The 19,146-nt window shown below is 40.4% G+C and overlaps 1 protein-coding gene across 1 annotated transcript; it reads right to left on the reverse strand.

Moving 5' to 3' along the window:
- Positions 1-1,058: 1,058 nt before the first annotated feature.
- Positions 1,059-13,230, reverse strand: LOC139454080 (uncharacterized). Its single transcript, XM_071235575.1, has 3 exons — positions 13,126-13,230; positions 5,968-6,361; positions 1,059-2,721 (listed from the first exon to the last, which is right to left on the reverse strand). Exons 2-3 carry the CDS (start codon positions 6,292-6,294, stop codon positions 2,281-2,283), a joined length of 768 nt encoding a protein of 255 aa, XP_071091676.1. The 5' UTR covers positions 6,295-6,361; positions 13,126-13,230; the 3' UTR covers positions 1,059-2,280.
- Between the last annotated feature and the right edge of the window lie 5,916 nt (positions 13,231-19,146).

A 19,146-nucleotide genomic window follows, 5' to 3' on the forward strand; every position in this document is an offset into this window, starting at 1 on the left:
GACTAACAAGTCTATGCATAGTCCAATCAAAATTGCATCACAAAATCGACATCCGGTTCATAAACATGGATTTCAACGTTCAGATTTCGGTCGACTGCAGGATTTGCAAAAAGATGTGTACATGTACCATCAACTGGGTGTCGACAGATATTTTCCAAATCTTTTTATGTTTTTAAACAATGTGCTCATGTAATTTCATGCAATTAGCAAGGTAAGATTTAATTTATTACAATCTATATCTTGATCATCGATCAGATCATCTTAAAAAAGTGCCACCATTTTGTTTTAAATCAAACGCAAGTGACATGAGAGGTGGAATCTGATTGGTCAATAGGAGGGGAAGAGAAGGGACAAAACTCGTAAAAGCCACTGGTGGCACTACGATCGAGTCCACAAATTCCAGCCCAGGGTGGTAACTGGATATTTAGAGTCAATTAACTCCCTTGCCTCGGGAAGAGGACAATCTGGTTTCTGGCGTGCTGAAGAACAAATTTGATGACTGGGCCAAGAGCTTGCTGGCTTGTGCAACACCTACTGATCAACAACAATACTATCAGCACATTCAAAAATCATACACTTGAGCTAAGATTATACACCACCTGAACTTTTCAGTGAGACTAAGATAACATATAAACCAAATAAAGGAGTTTATACTACTCAAAAAAAGTTAAAGAAGACCCAATCCTTTTATATTATTACTGTCATCCTGTCATGCATGAACATACACACCGCTCCAAAGGAGTAAAGAACACCTGATTCTTTCGTACAACTATTGTTAATCTGTTATGCCACAACCAACAACATTATGTTGTTGTTGTTTGTTGTTTAATGCCGCACTCAGCAATATTCCAGCTATATGACGGCGGTCTGTAAATAATCCAGTCTGGACAAGACAATCCTGTGATTGACATCATGAGCATCAATCCTAATAATAGGGATACGATGACATGCATCAACCAAGTCAGCGAGTCTGACCACCCGATCCCGTTAGTCGCCTCTTACGACAAGCATGGTCGCCTCATAACAACATTAACTATAGTCATATGAAAGAATCTCTACTGCAGTATATATTTTAAAATAATTTGCTAACAGATATGCATTTATTTACTGCCATATGCCCAAAGTACAAAATTCTATAATAATGTTTAAATATTTTTCAAGTTCAAGGTCAATGCAGAATCTTAGTAGGAACTTCTCCCGAACACAACTCTAACCTATTCCTTTCAGACAACCCCAAAGCATGCCATCATGTTAGCTGTCCATATGAAGTATCAGATTGGAGGACAGAAAATATTTATTTATTATTTGTCCAAATATATAAAAATATATCAAAATATATCACACCTGAAACTGCCCGTGAAAGTATATTCTTGAATCGGTGTGCAGTGCCTGTGTGTCAGGCAGAGTATGCCAGTATCTCTCTATGTAAGCCCCTGCGTTAGTAGGCATTGTATCCAAGGGTTTGACATGGTCTCCATTAGGTCACGCATGAGAAGATAGTGCAAGTATCCAAACACTCATCTCGGTCAGAAAACATGTATAACGCACATCTATTGAGTGAATATATGTAGGTGTAGTATTAATCATGTTAATTGGACAATCTTGCATATTTTCATATTGCTGGGAAATATATAAGAGAACTGTGTGGACTAATTCAAATTTATTTTTTTCTAGAATATATTAAGGTCTTATGCCACTTTTAGTAATGTTCCTGAAAAATATGTCAGAGCTGCTACAGAATAAAGTCATTTAAGAATATATTTTTTTAAAACTGTAGCACTTTACTGCAAAAAAACAGTTTTCAAAATTTTTAGAAATTGTTCAGAGCCAAATACTGACCAGAAGAGTCATTGAATCTTTAGAACGTTTAGTCAGTTTCAGCAATACTGAAGGGGATACCAGTAGGTTCAAACATTAGTAGCAAAGTGGGGACATCAACTCTGATTACATAACCATACCAACAAACACCTTGCCCACTGCCCTCACATGTATATGAGTGGCAGACACTGAGTTTGGTTCCATGCTGCTTTGAACAGCACAGATATATGAAGATCCTTTCAGACAAAAAAATGTATGTATGAAATCACCACAACATCTAAAAATCAGGAATATTTCACATGGAGATATATACCATAACTCATATTATAAAAGTATTGCCAACATACTTCTATCAAAATGGACAATGGTCAATGTGACCAGCCAAAGTTCATCGGACACCAATAGTTCATTCAGAATGGATCCGTGGAAGTACTCAAGGATTCTTAAATTGCTTTTTGCCATTTACTCTTTTTCCAAATTCTTGATTTCTTCTTCAAATGTCGAAGGTTTTTCCGTTTTCCATTTTGAGATTTGATTCCACCCAGAAAAAGGATCTGGAGTAGTGTCATGTCCAAACATATCAAAATAGTAGGAGGGCTTGCGTGTTGAAAAAATTGTTTTTAAAAAGTCTCTATCTTTTTTCACGTTGTCAAGTTCTTTTAAAATTGCTGGATCAACTGTAGGATAGTCAAACTTAAATGTTGGTTCCTGGTTGATTGAGCCGTGAGAGGATGATGGATAGTGGCGGAGCACAGAGGCAGCAATGAGTCCAGCGACAACAAACACTCCCATTATTGCTCCCAGTAGACAGACTGACCACTTTTTTCGGGCTGCAGTTTGTGCCCGAGGGTCAGATGGAGAACTTCCTCGTCCAGAACTATCTCTTCTTGGTTGTGACCGGTTCTGAAATATACATTGCAAGAGTTGAAGGATTTTGTTTGTTTGTGTGTTTGGTTGTTGTTTAACGCTGCACTCAGCAATATTCCAGCTATATGACGGCGGTCTGTAAATAATCGAGTCTGGACCAGACAATCCAGCGATTGACATCATGAGCATCAATCCACGCAATTGGGATACCATGACAATAACCAAGTCAGCGAGTCTGACCACCAGATCCCTTTGGTCACCTCTTAGGACAAACATAGTTATAGTAGTACCTATTGTAGCAAGTATAGGTTGCTGAAGACCTATTCTACCCCAGATTTTCACGGGTCCTCGATGCTTCTGACTGATGAGGGGGCCTAAAGCTGAGTTGAGGAGGTCAGTGTAATATTGATAAACATGACCATAAAAGTAAAAAGATATTTAACATAAAGACCATTAAAATACTGCTTATTGAAAATAAAATAATATTATTTTCCATAAAGGCACAAGTGGACTTTTATAGTCAGTTAAAGCCCTTGCCCCAGGAAGATGGTGAATCCCCAAATGAAACATGTCATGTGACACTTTCAATAGTTAATCACAATGATCATGCAGATTCGAGAATTTGATATTTCACAGGCAAAACAAGCACCTGAAGACTTTTGTATTACTTTTATCAAAAAGCAAATGCATGAAATAAGTGACCACAAAAAACAACTTCAGATGAAGAACTGGCTTAGCAAGAGTGCTGGCAACTGATCACATAATCAATATATCAAGTGTCGAGGAATTATTGATTGTTGTTATATCTGATCTGAATACAACATGGACATGTAACCATGGTAACAGAAGGTAGTAACTACACAATATTGTAACTTACAGGAATATGAACTGGAAAATATTATCAATTCAATAACCCAATATTGCAATAACCGCAACAGCAGCCAGTCTAGACTCAATTGGGTTTTAAGTTCATCACTTCTGACAAAATGCATTTTCAATCAAACTATTTGGCCTACTTATCGATAAATGATTTGGGATCTAGGGGTATAAAAACGTTCACAACGTGCACTTTGACAGAGATTGTGAAGGCCAGTGAAAAATCATCTTCCCGAGGCAAGTGAGTTAACTGACTATAAAAGTCCAGTTTCCACCCTTGCCGAACTAGGCTGGGATTACGGAGTTACATTTTGGCTGGGCTAACGAGTCTATGAATAGTCCAATCAAAATCGCGCAACGAAATCGAAATCCAGTTTGTAAAATGTTGTGCAGATTTCTGTTGATTGCAGGATTTGCAAAGCATTTGCACCGCAAACTCGCTGTCAACAGATATTTTCCAAGTCTTTTCATGTTTTTAATCAAGGTGCTCACGTGATTTTATGCACTTCGCTATGTAAGATCCGTTTTATCACAATATAGATCTTGATTATCAATCAGATCGTTTTGACTGGGCGCCACCATTTTGTTTGAAACAAATGCAAGTGATACGAGAGGTGGAATCTGATTTGTCCATAGGAGAGGCTTAGAAGGAACATAACTCGTAATAACAACTGGTGGCGCTACGGTCGAGCCCAGGAATTCCAGCCTAGTTCGGTAAGGGTGGAAACTGGACTTTTACAGTCAGTTAACTCCCTTGCCTCGGGAAGATGGTGAAAAATCGGCATTGGTAGGAGCAGTGTTACTGTCCTGACAAACCTAGAAACATAATCAAGGCGAGTTTGGGATTCAACCTCACGATAAGGCATTCATAAGATATGATTTGTGTACAACTTGTTACATGGATTGCAACACAAAGTGCATTTTTTTAACATAAAGTAGTCCCTCACAGATGGTTTGTATTGTCATACTACTGCATACTGACAACCTGATCTCCATTTTTAAATTTTAATACATCTTGATGTATTATATGTATTGTATTAATAAAGCATATGAAATATCAGAACAACAGATAAGCAGCGTATTTGCGTAAAACACCCAAAAAAAATATTCAAAACTCAATTACTTTCAATTAACTTGTGTACAGAAACGCATGCATTAAATGAAAAAGTCAAATGTTTTAAAACATCATGCGTAAATACCCAGTGAAGCTTTTTCAGCAGAGTACAACATGTACAAAGGAGCTAATATCCGAAACCCAATTACGAGCTAATTAACTACTTTTTTTTACTTTTTTTAAATCTTAAAATGTTCACTCATTTTGCGGAATACCCAGTAGAGTGATGAATAGATGTGTGAAAAAATAATGGTTACCTAATGAAAAATAACCCCATTAAGATAGAAAGCCAAGAGTAAAATAAAAACTCAATTGCTCAAAAGTTACCTGGAGAACTGAATGATTCATACCCTATTAAACTATATCTCACTAATGAGGTTTTATGTGGGCAAAATTGCTTTTTTATCCACATAATCCAGATCATTATGTAATAATTAATTAATATCAAGGGAAACCGCTGTAGTAAACATCCCATGGCCAACTATTTGCCCTCCTACAATGCCACAAGAGTGTGTGTTTGTTTCATGCCGCACTTAGCAATACTCCAGCTATTAGATGGCATCCAGTAAGGAATCGAGTTTGGACCAGACAATCTAGTGATTGATATTGTGAACAACAATCCAAGCCATCAGGGTACAATGACATTCAATGAACCAAATCACCAGATCCATTAAATCGTTGCTTATATCCAGTATTGGTTGACGGGTACCTATTTTAACTCAGAAACCAAAAGGGGACATGGGTGGCCCAGTCGTCTAAGGCGCCACGATTTGCTGTGCAGAGTTGCGTCCCTTTGGCTCGCCAGAAACCTATGATTGTGGGTTCAAATCCTGGTTCGCCCCGATTATCTTTCTAGGTTTGTCAGCACCATACCCCTGCTCGTGGGTTTTCACCGAAGTGGTAAACATCTGAGACCTGCATCACTTTGGGCTTTCCTCCCACATTAAGCTGACACGCCATGATATAACTGGAATACTGTTAAAAGGGGCGTCAACCCTAACTCAATCACTCACGGGGATGAGGTGGTAGTGTGACTGTGATGTAACTGTTAGCTTTAAAACTCCTCATAAGGCAGCTTATGTTGCATACTCCCCAGGGAGCTGAGAATCAAATTTGTGTGCACACATTGACTGACCAAGGGTAATAATAAATGTTAGCACTTTGAGCTTGCTACAACTGATGGATCTGTAAATACACCTTACCATTATTGTTCTTATTATAAATAATTCACATTACAGACCACAGACATATTACAAATACAATTTATACACCATCCAGGATCCTGACATTACCTGTGTTGCGGTTTGATGCAAAAGTCCCGGTGACCTCCCTTGCCGTGGGCGATCAGCCCTTTCTATGCTAACAATAATTAGTCCTGTGAGGTCATTCGTGCTCTGCACTTCTGGCTGATCAGAAGGGAGATAACTGCTGGGGTACACATCATCCTTAGTAGCCTCAGTGTAAGAAGGTGGTGGTTCATCATTGCTTGCAATTTCAATTCTGGGAATCTCGGGAGCGGGCGACTGAACTGCTTCCTCGTATGATGGTGGAGAAATTGGAGCATCAAAAGGAAGAGAAGAAGTAGCCATATTGGAAGAGCTTGACGGATGATTAATCATTTGTCAGCGTATAATCTATTTCCTACTTGTGCGTCCTGGAGCAAAATCCTCTCATCAGACTCTCATCCTGCAAGAATCACAAGTGATAAAATTAATATCATGATTACCATGATTATGATTATTATTATTTATACCTCATTTATCCAGATACACAAGTATCTGCTCAATGGTGGCTTATTGTTCCCAAACCAGTGGAGCATTTCAGTTATCATTCTCAACTCCCTGGGGAGTATGCAACCCAGACTGCCTATGGGTACTAGAAGGTTTTACATCCACCTCGCATATCAGGTACCCATTCCCTGCTGGGTGAACAGAAGAACATTGGAACTTGTCACTTGCCAAGCGTGACACCACATATATTGACACTTGTGTTTCACGTGTGTGAATGTATTCGTGTTTCCACCATCTGGTAATTTACTAACAATTTTTTAGTTTGAAGTTTACACGATATACGGTTTTCCATTGGACAAGTGGTCGGTCACATGATGGCGAAACTGGTGTTATAAGTGTATGAACGACACAATTTGATATTTATGTTTTTCATGAATCTAGCTTAGTGTCAATTTGACACATCTTTACATTCACCTTTCAGTGATCGGCCAACTGATCTGTGATGACTGACACCGTTAATAGCCACAGGTTCATTAAAAAATTCGAAAATCTCTCCCATCACGTTTATCGTGTCGCCCATTTTGACATCTCGTACTTGATGTAAAATGTATTATGACGCGCTGTCATTGTGACTGACTTATTGAGGTTGTTCTCAACATTCCTTTCTCATCTAGTGTACATTTGTTGCACAGAAGCTACAAAAGTTGTTCCTGTTGAGCATGTTAAGCTCATGTCACCTCTAGTTTTGAGGAACCAATTTATTCCGCGAAACAGCTGGTTGTTACATGGCTGTCAGTGTAAACATGAAGTCACACATCCTAAACATAATTGTTATAGATCCAGGTCTACATCTTTTGAGGTGTAAAATAGTGATATAAAAAAGTATAAGAATTGACTTTCACTTTGTGTGAGTTTATTGGAGTATGAACCTTCATAGAGTGAGGGCCAAACTGTTTGAACGTAAGCTCAGACATTTTTTATAAATTTGAAGGGAAATCTAAAATTTCAGTGATTGTAGCTTTACCTTGGCTGTCTATAATCCAGAGATAATACAATGAAGGCAACAACTATGCAGCCTTTGCAGGCAGATTGGAAACAAATCAAGACTTTGTCCAAAATTAGGATTTTGTTTAAAGTTCTAAATTTCCTAAATTAAGAGGTATTTTATCTGTGCCGCAATGTTTAGTTGTTTGTTTGTCATTTTCCGCCGCACTCAGCAATATTCCAGCTATATGACAGCGGTCTGTAAATAATCAGACAATCCAATGATCAACATCATGAGCATCGATCCACGCAATTGAGATACAATGACATGCATCAACTGAGACAGCGAGCCAGACCACCCAATCCCCTAAGTCACCTGCAACAATGTTAATGCCAGTTTAATTGAGTACTGACATTTGCTGCAGGCTAAGGAGTGAGATATAATTTAACACCAGTTAAGTAATTAAGTAAACCAGCTTAATTAAGTAATGACATTTGCTGCAGGCTAATGAGTGAGTTATAATTTAACACCAGTTAAGTAATTAAGTAAACCAGTTTAATTAAGTAATGACATTTGCTGCAGGCTAAGGAGTGAGTTATAATTTAACACCAGTTAAGTAATTAAGTAAACCAGTTTAATTAAGTAATGACATTTGCTGCAGGCTAAGGAGTGAGATATAATTTAACGCACCAGTTAAGTAATTAAGTAAACCAGTTTAATTAAGTAATGACATTTGCTGCAGGCTAAGGAGTGAGATATAATTTAACGCACCAGTTAAGTAATTAAGTAAACCAGTTTAATTAAGTAATGACATTTGCTGCAGGCTAAGGAGTGAGATATAATTTAACGCACCAGTTAAGTAATTAAGTAAACCAGTTTAATTAAGTAATGACATTTGCTGCAGGCTAAGGAGTGAGATATAATTTAACGCACCAGTTAAGTAATTAAGTTAACCAGTTTAATTAAGTAATGACATTTGCTGCAGGCTAAGGAGTGAGTTATAATTTAACACCAGTTAAGTAATTAAGTAAACCAGTTTAATTAAGCAATGACATTTGCTGCAGGCTAAGGAGTGAGTTATAATTTAACACCAGTTAAGTAATTAAGTAAACCAGCTTAATTAAGCAATGACATTTCCTGCAGGCTACGGACCTCCAGAGAGCTTCATCTGAAATGTGTGGATCAGTTGAACATAACACCTGGTGTCTAGCCCCTGTTTGTGCAAGGCCGTAGTTAACTTTTTTTGACAGGGGGACAAATATTTGTACAAGTATCACTTTTCCCCAACTTGATTCAAATAAAACTGTTTTCTATAAAAAATCTAGGGAGGCAACTGCCCCTCCCCCCCCCCCCCCCCCCCCCCCCTCTCTTGGCTGTGGTTATGCTAACATCAGCAAAATCCATCATAACAAGATGGCAGACAGTGTGTTACCAAAGCAACAATTTCTTACATTTGGGTTTACAGATTTAACCGACCAGAGTTACAAGCTACAATAATAAAATGTAATAATGAAGTTCAATTTAATTCTAGTTCTCTGAATGCTTAACCTGATACAACTAAGGAAATTTACCATAGTAATTGTTAAGTGTTAATTGGTCAAATGCAATATATGTTATGTCGAGACTCTTCAAACCAGAGATACAACAGAAAACAAAATCTTCTCAGAAGTGAGTGAGTGAGTATGGTTTTACGCCGCTTTAAGCAATATTCCAGCAATATCACGGCAGGATGCACCAGAAATGGGCTTTACACATTGTACCCATGTTGGGAATCGAACCCGGGTCTTCGGTGTGATGAGCGAATGTTTTTACCACTAGGCTACCCAACCGCCCCTTTTCAGAAGTATTATTATACATACCGGTACATATTACCGTTAAAATGATAAACTTGAATCTATATATTCAAACTAAACCGACCGAAAGAACCTCCTGTTCAATAAAATAAACCATATCATCCTCAACATGCTCAAATCTTTTTTACTACTTTTGACTGACCCAAGCAAGAAACAAAATACAAAATGTGTCCCAATGACAATATATATAGATATAATAATTAAGAGAACAATAAACATTCTCCCAATAGAATCTGAAGACAAATATTGATGTATTTTGTCGATCCAGTTTAGGTAGAATGTTATGACAGAAACCGGCAACAACCTCACACCGTTTATTACCAGCCAGCTGGTATGAACATAGAATTTCTGGTCGGGTTCAAATTTCCCGTCTGGTCCAGTACGACTACATAAGCAGTAGTGATAAACATGATAAAGCTGGAATATTGCTGACTAAGAAACAGTGTACCATTAACTCGTCCCATTGTATATGCATGTGTATCAATACAAAATACTGTGCATAGGTATCAATACAAACTGAAATACAATGAAAAGAGTCAAAGAATCAAGTTTCGTATGGACAAAAGTGCCTTGCAGTTGTGATAGCTTATATCCCATATCAAATTTCTGCACAGAGAAAGGTTTGAATCAGGGATTAGCTTTTCATATTAACACTTCACTGACTGCATGAGGCGAGGTAAAATTAGGCTTAAGATTATTAGGACTTAAGATTATTATTGTTATACTGCAATATGCTTTTCATATCATTTGTATAGCCATATGTCTTCTGTGTTCCGGTATATTGGGTAACAAAATACAGCATTTGTTATTATTTGTATCTCTTACCCTAAACATGCTAAAGTTTATACAGAAATTAATTCACAAATGATCTTTCTGTTCAAAATTGACTGACTGAACGGTGATTTTCCTCACCTATATCCATGACTACAATATGACAGAGAACTACCATGCCGCACTCAGCAATATTCCAGCTATATGACGGCGGTCTGTAAATAATCGAGTCTGGACCAGACAATCCAGTGATTAATATCATGAGTATCGATCCACGTAATTGGGATCGATGACATGCATCAACCAAGCCAGCGAGCCTGACCACCCGATCCCGTTAGTCCCTTTTAACAACAAGCATAGTCACCTTTTACGGCAAGCATGGGTTGCTGAAGACCTATTCTACCCCGGAATCTTCACGGGTCTACTTCAGTAGTAGACAATAGGATCTGCGTGCACAATCAGTGTCAATCACTGCCATAAACCTCAGAACCAAAAAAATTGCAACATGTATCACAGTACTAATACTGTAAATCGTGAAATTAATGCGTCTCCAAAAGAATGTGAACACTGGCCCCTTGCCAAAAATGCGACACCCCCCTCCTCTCAAGCTTCAGTGGATATGTTATCTAAAGAAAATGTCCTCTGTCAGGTTTACCGGAGAATCCTCACCTTAATCCAACCTTACATTAATCCAATCACACACCAAATAGAACTGCTTTTTAGCGCTGAGTAGTGTACTTCCGCTAAAACAATGCGGGCGCGCTGGCTCGTGTCGGCCTTTGACGCAGTCGCAAAGAACAAAAGACACTGTGTTGCGTGGGTGGCGTCTGTCTGGACTTGCAGGTGTGATCAGTGATGACATAAGTGAGTAGAACTCTTGTCATGACCCCAGCAGTGACATTTCACAGGATGTAATTAGTGTTTGAATTACATTGTTTATATACTTGTTAAAAGTGCTGCTCAATAAACAGTGATGTGGAAACATAGTTGTTTATTTTCAGCGTATGTCTAAGTTCCTATTTCTGCTAAACAAAATGTCTTATTGTTGATATAAATGTGATGTTTAATAATTGCGAGCCAAGACCACGCACATTTTTCGCATTCAATTCACGCTCACGTTAATTTCAAGATTTACAGTACCTATATTGCAAATGCAATACAAATTTTTGGCCAATACACAGACCCAAAATGTTTTCCCTTTTATTACATATACAAAGATGTTCATGCACATGTGTCTGTACAAGACAACTAAATTGTGCAGAGGTCAAGCAAACAGCCAAGGATGGTCGTCATTGACACGTAGCACTTGAAGGCTATAATTCTGTTTTGTTTGTTGTGTAATGCTGTACTCAGCAATATTCCAGCTACCGTGTTCGACGTAATAAGCGCCCAGGGCGCTCTCATAATTAGAAACATGAGGCTCTAATTAGAATATTATTTCGGTGGAAAAAAAAGTGCTGAAAAATAAATTTCGTGGTTTATGCTGACAGCCTGAAATGTTTATATGCGACATATATATTTTTCCAGAATTTAATTGCCTATAATTAAGGGTGCATATGACACACGAGTGCGTATTATACACGAATAAATAAGTCTTGTGTACATTGATCAATCCGAAGGGGTGCTAATTGGGATTGTTCACTAGCCACTATATACGCAAATATCGCCATGGGCGCTTATTAGAGCGGGGCGCTTATTACGTCGAATACGGTATATGGCGTTGGTCTGTAAATAATCTGGACAAGACAATCCAGCGATTGTCAGAATGAGCATTGATCTTCACAATTGGGATACAATGACATGCATCAACCAAGTCAGCAAGCCTGCCCACACGATCCCCTTAATTGCCTCTTACGACAAGCATTGTCACCTTTTACTGGGGGGGGGGGGGGCTGGCTGAAGACCTATTCTACCCCGGACCTTCACGGGTACCAGTTCTCAAAGCTTCAGTCTTGCTACAAATTGGAAGTGAATGAATGTGACAGAAAATGTAAACATATATACATGATTGTGTCATTCAAGCAGTACTAGCTACAAAGTCTGAGATCTGAGGATGAAATTGAGAAAATATCCTAAAATGTGTAAAACTATTTCCATTGTCATATTATACTCCACATGCTGTCATCGAAGCACCTAACTGTTGCAGTTGTAGTCATGTATATGTATAATCATTCAAAACAACATGTAAAGCGAACAGAAAGGTTTCAATTAGGCCTGTCTGCTGTTATTTCAGAAAAAGTGTGTTTGTTTGCAAACAAGAGAAAGATCTGTGACAAGACCATCCACTGGAGCAGAAACTTCTCTGCTTAATAAGCGAGCAAGCCCAAGTGGGCTATTGTTTATAAACAATTCTTCAGAATGGTCTATGTACTGACCCCACATTTTTTTATAATATGACTCCAAATGACTACCTATATTTAGACAAACTACAAATACAATCTCTCAATTCCAGACGGTGAAATCAAATTTACAATATCTCCACCTCGACTGCAAACGTTTGTGCACATACTTGTGTACTAAACAATGCGATACATAAAGAGCATAAATTGTATGTGTTCTGTACATTATTTTTGATCGTTTGTGTAAACAATGCCATACACGATCAAAAATAGTGTCCCGCACACATAAATATTATGTTCTTCTTCAGTAATGATCTAGTCCGATACGTGTTCGACCAACAATACCACATTGAACAACAGTAACTTCGGCGGAAGGGTATTCAATAACGTTACCCCATTGTTAGAATATGTCCCGTGTCATGACATTACATACAATGTTGACAAACATTGTGACAACGCGGATTGGCCATTGTCGAACTGCAACAGCGATCTTTAATTCCAAACAATCCCGACAATTGTTTGTCAACAGTGTTATGAAACCAGTTACCGTTTTTAGCAATATCATACGTGATCACTAGTGGGAAATCGTGACAATCGTGCATTTGACCTATATGTATATATAAACCACACATTTAGGACGCTGGTTCCCCAACAAGCCCCCGGCTGAGCTGGCGATCGTTGATGTGCGAAGTGTTTGCAAACTTCAGACAGAGAACTACGACTAGTTTCACCAAAATATATATATATCATTGACGTTTCGACTTTTACTTACCTTAATGTTCAATTAATGGTGAATAATTCATGACAGAAGTTGAGAAAAACTACCACAAAACGAACACAAACACAAACTATGAGATCGCGTGTGAAATCCAATCGACACAGGATACACGCCATCAGGAGTTACCTCCCTTTCAATATTTTCCATCACAACTCATGGGAAGACTGTGCATCACTCGGGTCGTGACGCACACCTGCACGTAAACTTGCTTGTATTCATGTAAACGTGTTTCCACGAGAACAGGATGTATGACAAACCCCTTTTTATATTTCAAAGTTATTGTGTATCTTCTTCTCAGAAAATCTGACACCGAAACAAATTCGGGGTCATCACACAATTCAAATATTGACTCAAATCAGCCTGTGTCGACTAGGCTAGAGAATTACTGCTCAAATATATGCCCCATAACTGTAAATATTTTACCCTGTTTGTGTAGACAATGTCACGAATGTGGTGACTGCACACAAAGCACGATTTAAAGTGACCTTGAGAGTTAGATCAGTGCAGTTGTTTACGTTCATAGTAGAAGTCGGCCGGGATTTTTAATTACGCTCGTTTTGAGTGAGTGAGTTGGGTTTGACGCCGCTTTTAACACTATTCCAGTTATATCACGGCGTGTCAGCTTAATGTGGGAGGAAAGCCCGAAGTGATGCAGGTCTCAGTCTTTACCACTTCGGTGAAACCCACGAGTACGGGTATGGTGCTGAAAAACCTTGAAACATAATCGGGGCGAACCGGGATTCGAACCCACAATCATAGGTTTCTGGCGTGCCGAAGGGACGCAATTCTGCACAGCGAATCGACACTTAGACGAATGGGCCACCCATGCCCCTCGCGTTCGTTTATACAACGTATATGCCCATTCACATACCTACACGCGAAGATCCGGGGTAGAATTGGTCTTCAGCAACCCAAGCTTGCCATAAGAGGCGACTATTTTTTTCGTAAGAAGTGACTCACGGGATCGGGTGGTCAGGCTTGGTTGATGCATGTCATTGTATCCCAATTGCATACATCGATGCTCATGATGTCAATCACTGGATTGTCTGGTCCAGACACGATTATTTACCGACCGACGTCATAAAGCTGGAATTTTGCTGAGTGCGGATTTAAACAACAAACAAACAAACAAAACAAACATACATATATGGTAAGTGTTAGGGGTGCCACAATCGGTCGATATATCGATGCATCGCGAATTGAAAGCTGACGATAGGCGATGTGCATACCAATGTTTTGATTCATGTTTTAATTCTGCATCGATTTTCAAAAAGTAATGTGTTAAATATTACATTAAGAAGTCATACGCGATGCTAAACTGGGTGCAGCAATTGTCATCCGGCTCACACGGAGACACCCAAGCAATGTGGGGGAAACTTTAAATATACAGTAAACTACGGTTATAACGAACACGGTTATAACGAACAAACGGATATAACGAACTAATTTTTTAGTCCCGACTAAATGCTATAGTTATGCTGTGTATATGCTTATAACGAATTAAGGTTATAACGAACTAAAATTAGTAGTCCCTTTGAGTCCCTTTACAGTTTACTGTAACTACTCAAAATAAGGTTTAAAAACATCATTTTTTCAAATGATTACAGTTAATTTCTCATATGTATATAAGTACTCAAAGTAAGTGAAAGAACACCCAATTTCTTCACATGACTATAGTTAATCTGTCAAGTCACGATATATGGAACCGGGCCTTCGTCGTGACGAGCAAACGCTTAAACCCCTAGTGAGTGATTTAAGTATGGTTTTACACCGCGTTTAGCAATATTCCAGCCATATCAGGGCGGGGGACACCAGAAATGGGCTTCACACATTGTATCCATGTTGGGAATCGATCCCGGGTCTTCGGCGTGACGAGCGAACGCTTTAACCACTGGGCTACCCCTACCCTCCAAATGGATCAGAAGTGACATTGTATGCTGGGCACGAATTTGTACTCAAAGTACACATCATGTGATATAGCGTGGATTTCAGTTCATGTTGGACTGCGTGCTAATGTAATGGCAGACCAGCTTGCATAATCTGGCATAAAATATCCTGAAGTAATTACACATGGCCATATCTGAATACAGACGCCAACCAAAATGGGCTAGAATATCAAGATCTATATTTTTATAAACGTGTCTTACTTTGAGAAGTGCATCAAATCACGTGAGCCCCTTGATCGAAAACATGGCAATATCTGGAAAATATCTGTTGACGCTAAGTTGACGGTACACATGATTTGCAAATCCTACAATCGACCGAAATCTGCACGACAGTTTGCGAACCGGACGTTGGTTTCGTTATGCGATTTTGATTGAAATATGCAAAGACTTGTTAGTCCAGCCAAAAAAACTCCATAATTCCAGCCTAGTTCGGCAAGGAGTGAGTGAGTTAGTGAGTATGGTTTTACACCGCGTTTAGCAATATTCCAGCAATTTCACGGCGGGGGACACCAGAAATGGGCTTCACACATTGTACCCATGTCGGGAATCGAACCCGGGTCTTCGGTGTGACGAGCAAACGCTTTAACCACTGGGCTACCCGACCGCCCCAGTTCGGCAAGGAGGGAAGCTGGACTGTTACAGTTTGTTAACTTCCTTGCCTCGAGAAAATGTGATTTACTCATCTGCTTGAAGTCAACTTCCCCTAAAGGGAATTATAAGTTTTGTCTGATTTGTCTTTTTGTTGTTTATGCCGCATCCGTTTTCCCGAGGCAAGGGAGTTAACTGATTAGGGACATGGACTTTACAGTTAGTTAACTCCCTTGCCCCAGGAAGATGCGCCGCACCATGAGCATCCATCTACACTATTGTAGATCTGACGGGATCCAATTCTAACCAGGGTCTTCACGGGGCAATTAAAAGTTGCAGTCGGATTATATACCAATTTTGCGAAATGTTTGGAGCTGCTGGGCTATTGCTCGACATATGATTGTGGGTTTGAATCCCGGTTCGCCCCGATTATGTTTCAAGGTTTGTCAGCACCATACCCGTGCTCGTGGGTTTCACCGAAGTGGTAAACGTCTGAGACCTGCATCACTTTGGGCTTTCCTCCCACATTAAGCTGACACGCCGTGATATAACTGGAATACTGTTAAAAGCGGCGTTAAACCCAACTCACTCACTCACTCACTCTTGTGTCGAACCCACAATCATAGGTTTCCGGCGTGCCCAAGGGACGCAACTCTGCACAGCGAATCGCAGCGCCTTAGACGACTGGGCCACCCGTGCCCCCTGCACCCACAAGAAATGGAATTTACACCATCAGCTACCAAGTCCATGTTCTGCAAGACGTTCCTGCAATTAAACAACTTGGGTGATACAGGAAAAGGACACTGTTGCTGGTTCCTGAAATTTGAAATATTGTGAGACATTTAGAGTAAAGTCTTGTTCTTACTGTGTGCAGTCTCAATGGTTCTTGAAGGAGGGGCAACACATCTTCCAAATCAATGGTATCATTTGCCTTTCATACTTATTTTGTGTGACCATGGCTGCTGCTGCGATGCCGAAAACCAACTCAATACATTGACGTTGGCAATTCGTTGGCTTGAAAGACTGCCAATGTCTTAATTTTGTCATTACATCCCAACGGTCGAATCAATTTATTTTCTTAGCAGATCCTATAAGGTCGGATGTATTCAAGGCTATAGGATGGATGGTATATTTTCTCTAACTTCCTGATATTGGGGTAGATTATTCAGGTTTCTAAAAGTTTGCTACAACCAGATTGGAGTCAATGCAGATCATTAAACGAGTGAGTTAGAAACGCTAACAAGTATTTTTGGTATGCGAAGGCGCTTCATGTGTAATGGCGAAAGAAAGCATCAAATGACCCAGATCATGGCTATGTTGCCCAAAGACCGAGGATCAGAATCAGAACAACGTACTATTCGAACCCGTGCACGACCGGCAGATTATCCAACCTATTGGGATTTGCAACGCAAACTGCAGTTACACGGATCACGGGAACACCTCTTCACTAAATCCCCAGAGACCACTTGGTCACCTCTTTATTCTATCCTCACAGACCTCTGGGTCACCTCTTTATTCTATCCTCACAGACCTCTGGGTCACCTCTTTATTCTATCCTCACAGACCTCTGGGTCACCTCTTTATTCTATCCTCACAGACCTCTGGGTCACCTCTTCATTCTATCCTCACAGACCTCTGGGTCACCTCTTCACTAAATCCCCAGAGACTACTGGGTCACCTCTTCATTCTATCCTCACAGACCTCTGGGTCACCTCTTCACTAAATCCCCAGAGACCACTTGGTCACCTCTTCATTTTATCCTCACAGACTACTGGGTCACCTCTTCACTAAATCCCCAGAGACCACTTCGTCACCTCTTCATTTTATCCTCACAGACTACTGGGTCACCTCTTCATTCTATCCTCACAGACCACTGGGTCACCTCTTCACTAAATCCCCAGAGACCACTTGGTCACCTCTTCATTTTATACTCACAGACTACTGGGTCACCTCTTCATTCTATCCTCACTGACCACTGGGTCACCTCTTCACTAAATCCCCAGAGACCACTTGGTCACCTCTTCATTTTATCCTCACAGACTACTGGGTCACCTCTTCATTCTATCCTCACTGACCACTGGACCACCTCTTCATTCTATCCTCACAGACCACTGGGCCTCCTCTTCATTCTATCCTCACAGACCACTGGGCCTCTTTATTCTATCCTCACAGACTACTGGGCCTCTTTATTCTATCCTCACAGACCACTGGGCCTCTTCATTCTATCCTCACAGACTACTGTGCCTCTTTATTCTATCCTCACAGACTACTGGGCCTCTTTATTCTATCCTCACAGACTACTGGGCCTCTTTATTCTATCCTCACAGACTACTGGGCCTCTTTATTCTATCCTCACAGACCACTGGGCCTCTTCTTTCTATCCTCACAGACTACTGTGCCTCTTCATTCTATCCTCACATACTACTGGGCCTCTTTATTCTATCCTCACAGACTACTGGGCCTCTATATTCTATCCTCACAGACCACTGGGCCTCTTTATTCTATCCTCACAGACCACTGGGCCACCTCTTCATTCTATCCTCACAGACCACTGGGCCACCTCTTCATTCTATCCTCACTGACCACTGGGCCACCTCTTCATTCTATCCTCACTGACCACTGGGCCACCTCTTCATTCTATAATCACTGACCACTGGGCCACCTCTTCTTTCTATAATCATTCTATAAACCTCTTCTTTTTATCTTCACGATCACAAGGCCTCCTCTTCATTCTATCCTCACAGACCACTTGGTCACCCCTCATCCTATCCCCACATACCACTGGGCCTCCTCTTTATTCTTTCCTCACTGACCACTGGGTCACCTCTTCATTCTATCCCAACAGACCACTTGGCCACCTCTTCATTCTATCCTCACAGACCACTGGGCAACCTCTTCATTCTATCCTCACAGACCACTGGGCAACCTCTTCATTCTATCCTCACAGACCACTGGGCAACCTCTTCATTCAATCCTCACAAACCACCTCTTCATTCTATTCCCACAGACCACCTCTTTATTTTATCCTCACAGACGACTGGGCCACCTCTTCATTCTGTCTTCACAGACCACTTGGCCACCTCTTCATCCTATCCCCACAGACCACTGGGCCACCTCTTCATTCTATCCTCACAGACCACGTGGCCACCTCTTCATTCTTTCCTCACAGACCACTGTTCATCTCTTCATTCTATACTCACAGACCACTGGGCCACCTCTTCATCCTATCTTCACAGACCACTGGGTCACCTCTTCATTCTATCCTCACAGACCACTGGGCCACCTCTTCATTTTTTGTCCACAGACCACCTCTTCATTCTATCCTCACAGACCACTGGGCACCTCTTCATTCCATCCTCACAGACCACTGGGCCCCCTCTTCATTCTATTCCCTCAGACCACTAGGCCACCTCTTCACTCTTTCCTCACAGACCACTGGGCCACCTAGGCCTCTTCACTCTTTCCTCACAGACCACTGGGC

Source organism: Haliotis cracherodii, unplaced genomic scaffold (genome assembly GCF_022045235.1).
Source record: "Haliotis cracherodii isolate W230 unplaced genomic scaffold, xgHalCrac1.p SCAF_10, whole genome shotgun sequence".
Lineage (NCBI taxonomy): Eukaryota > Metazoa > Mollusca > Gastropoda > Lepetellida > Haliotidae > Haliotis > Haliotis cracherodii.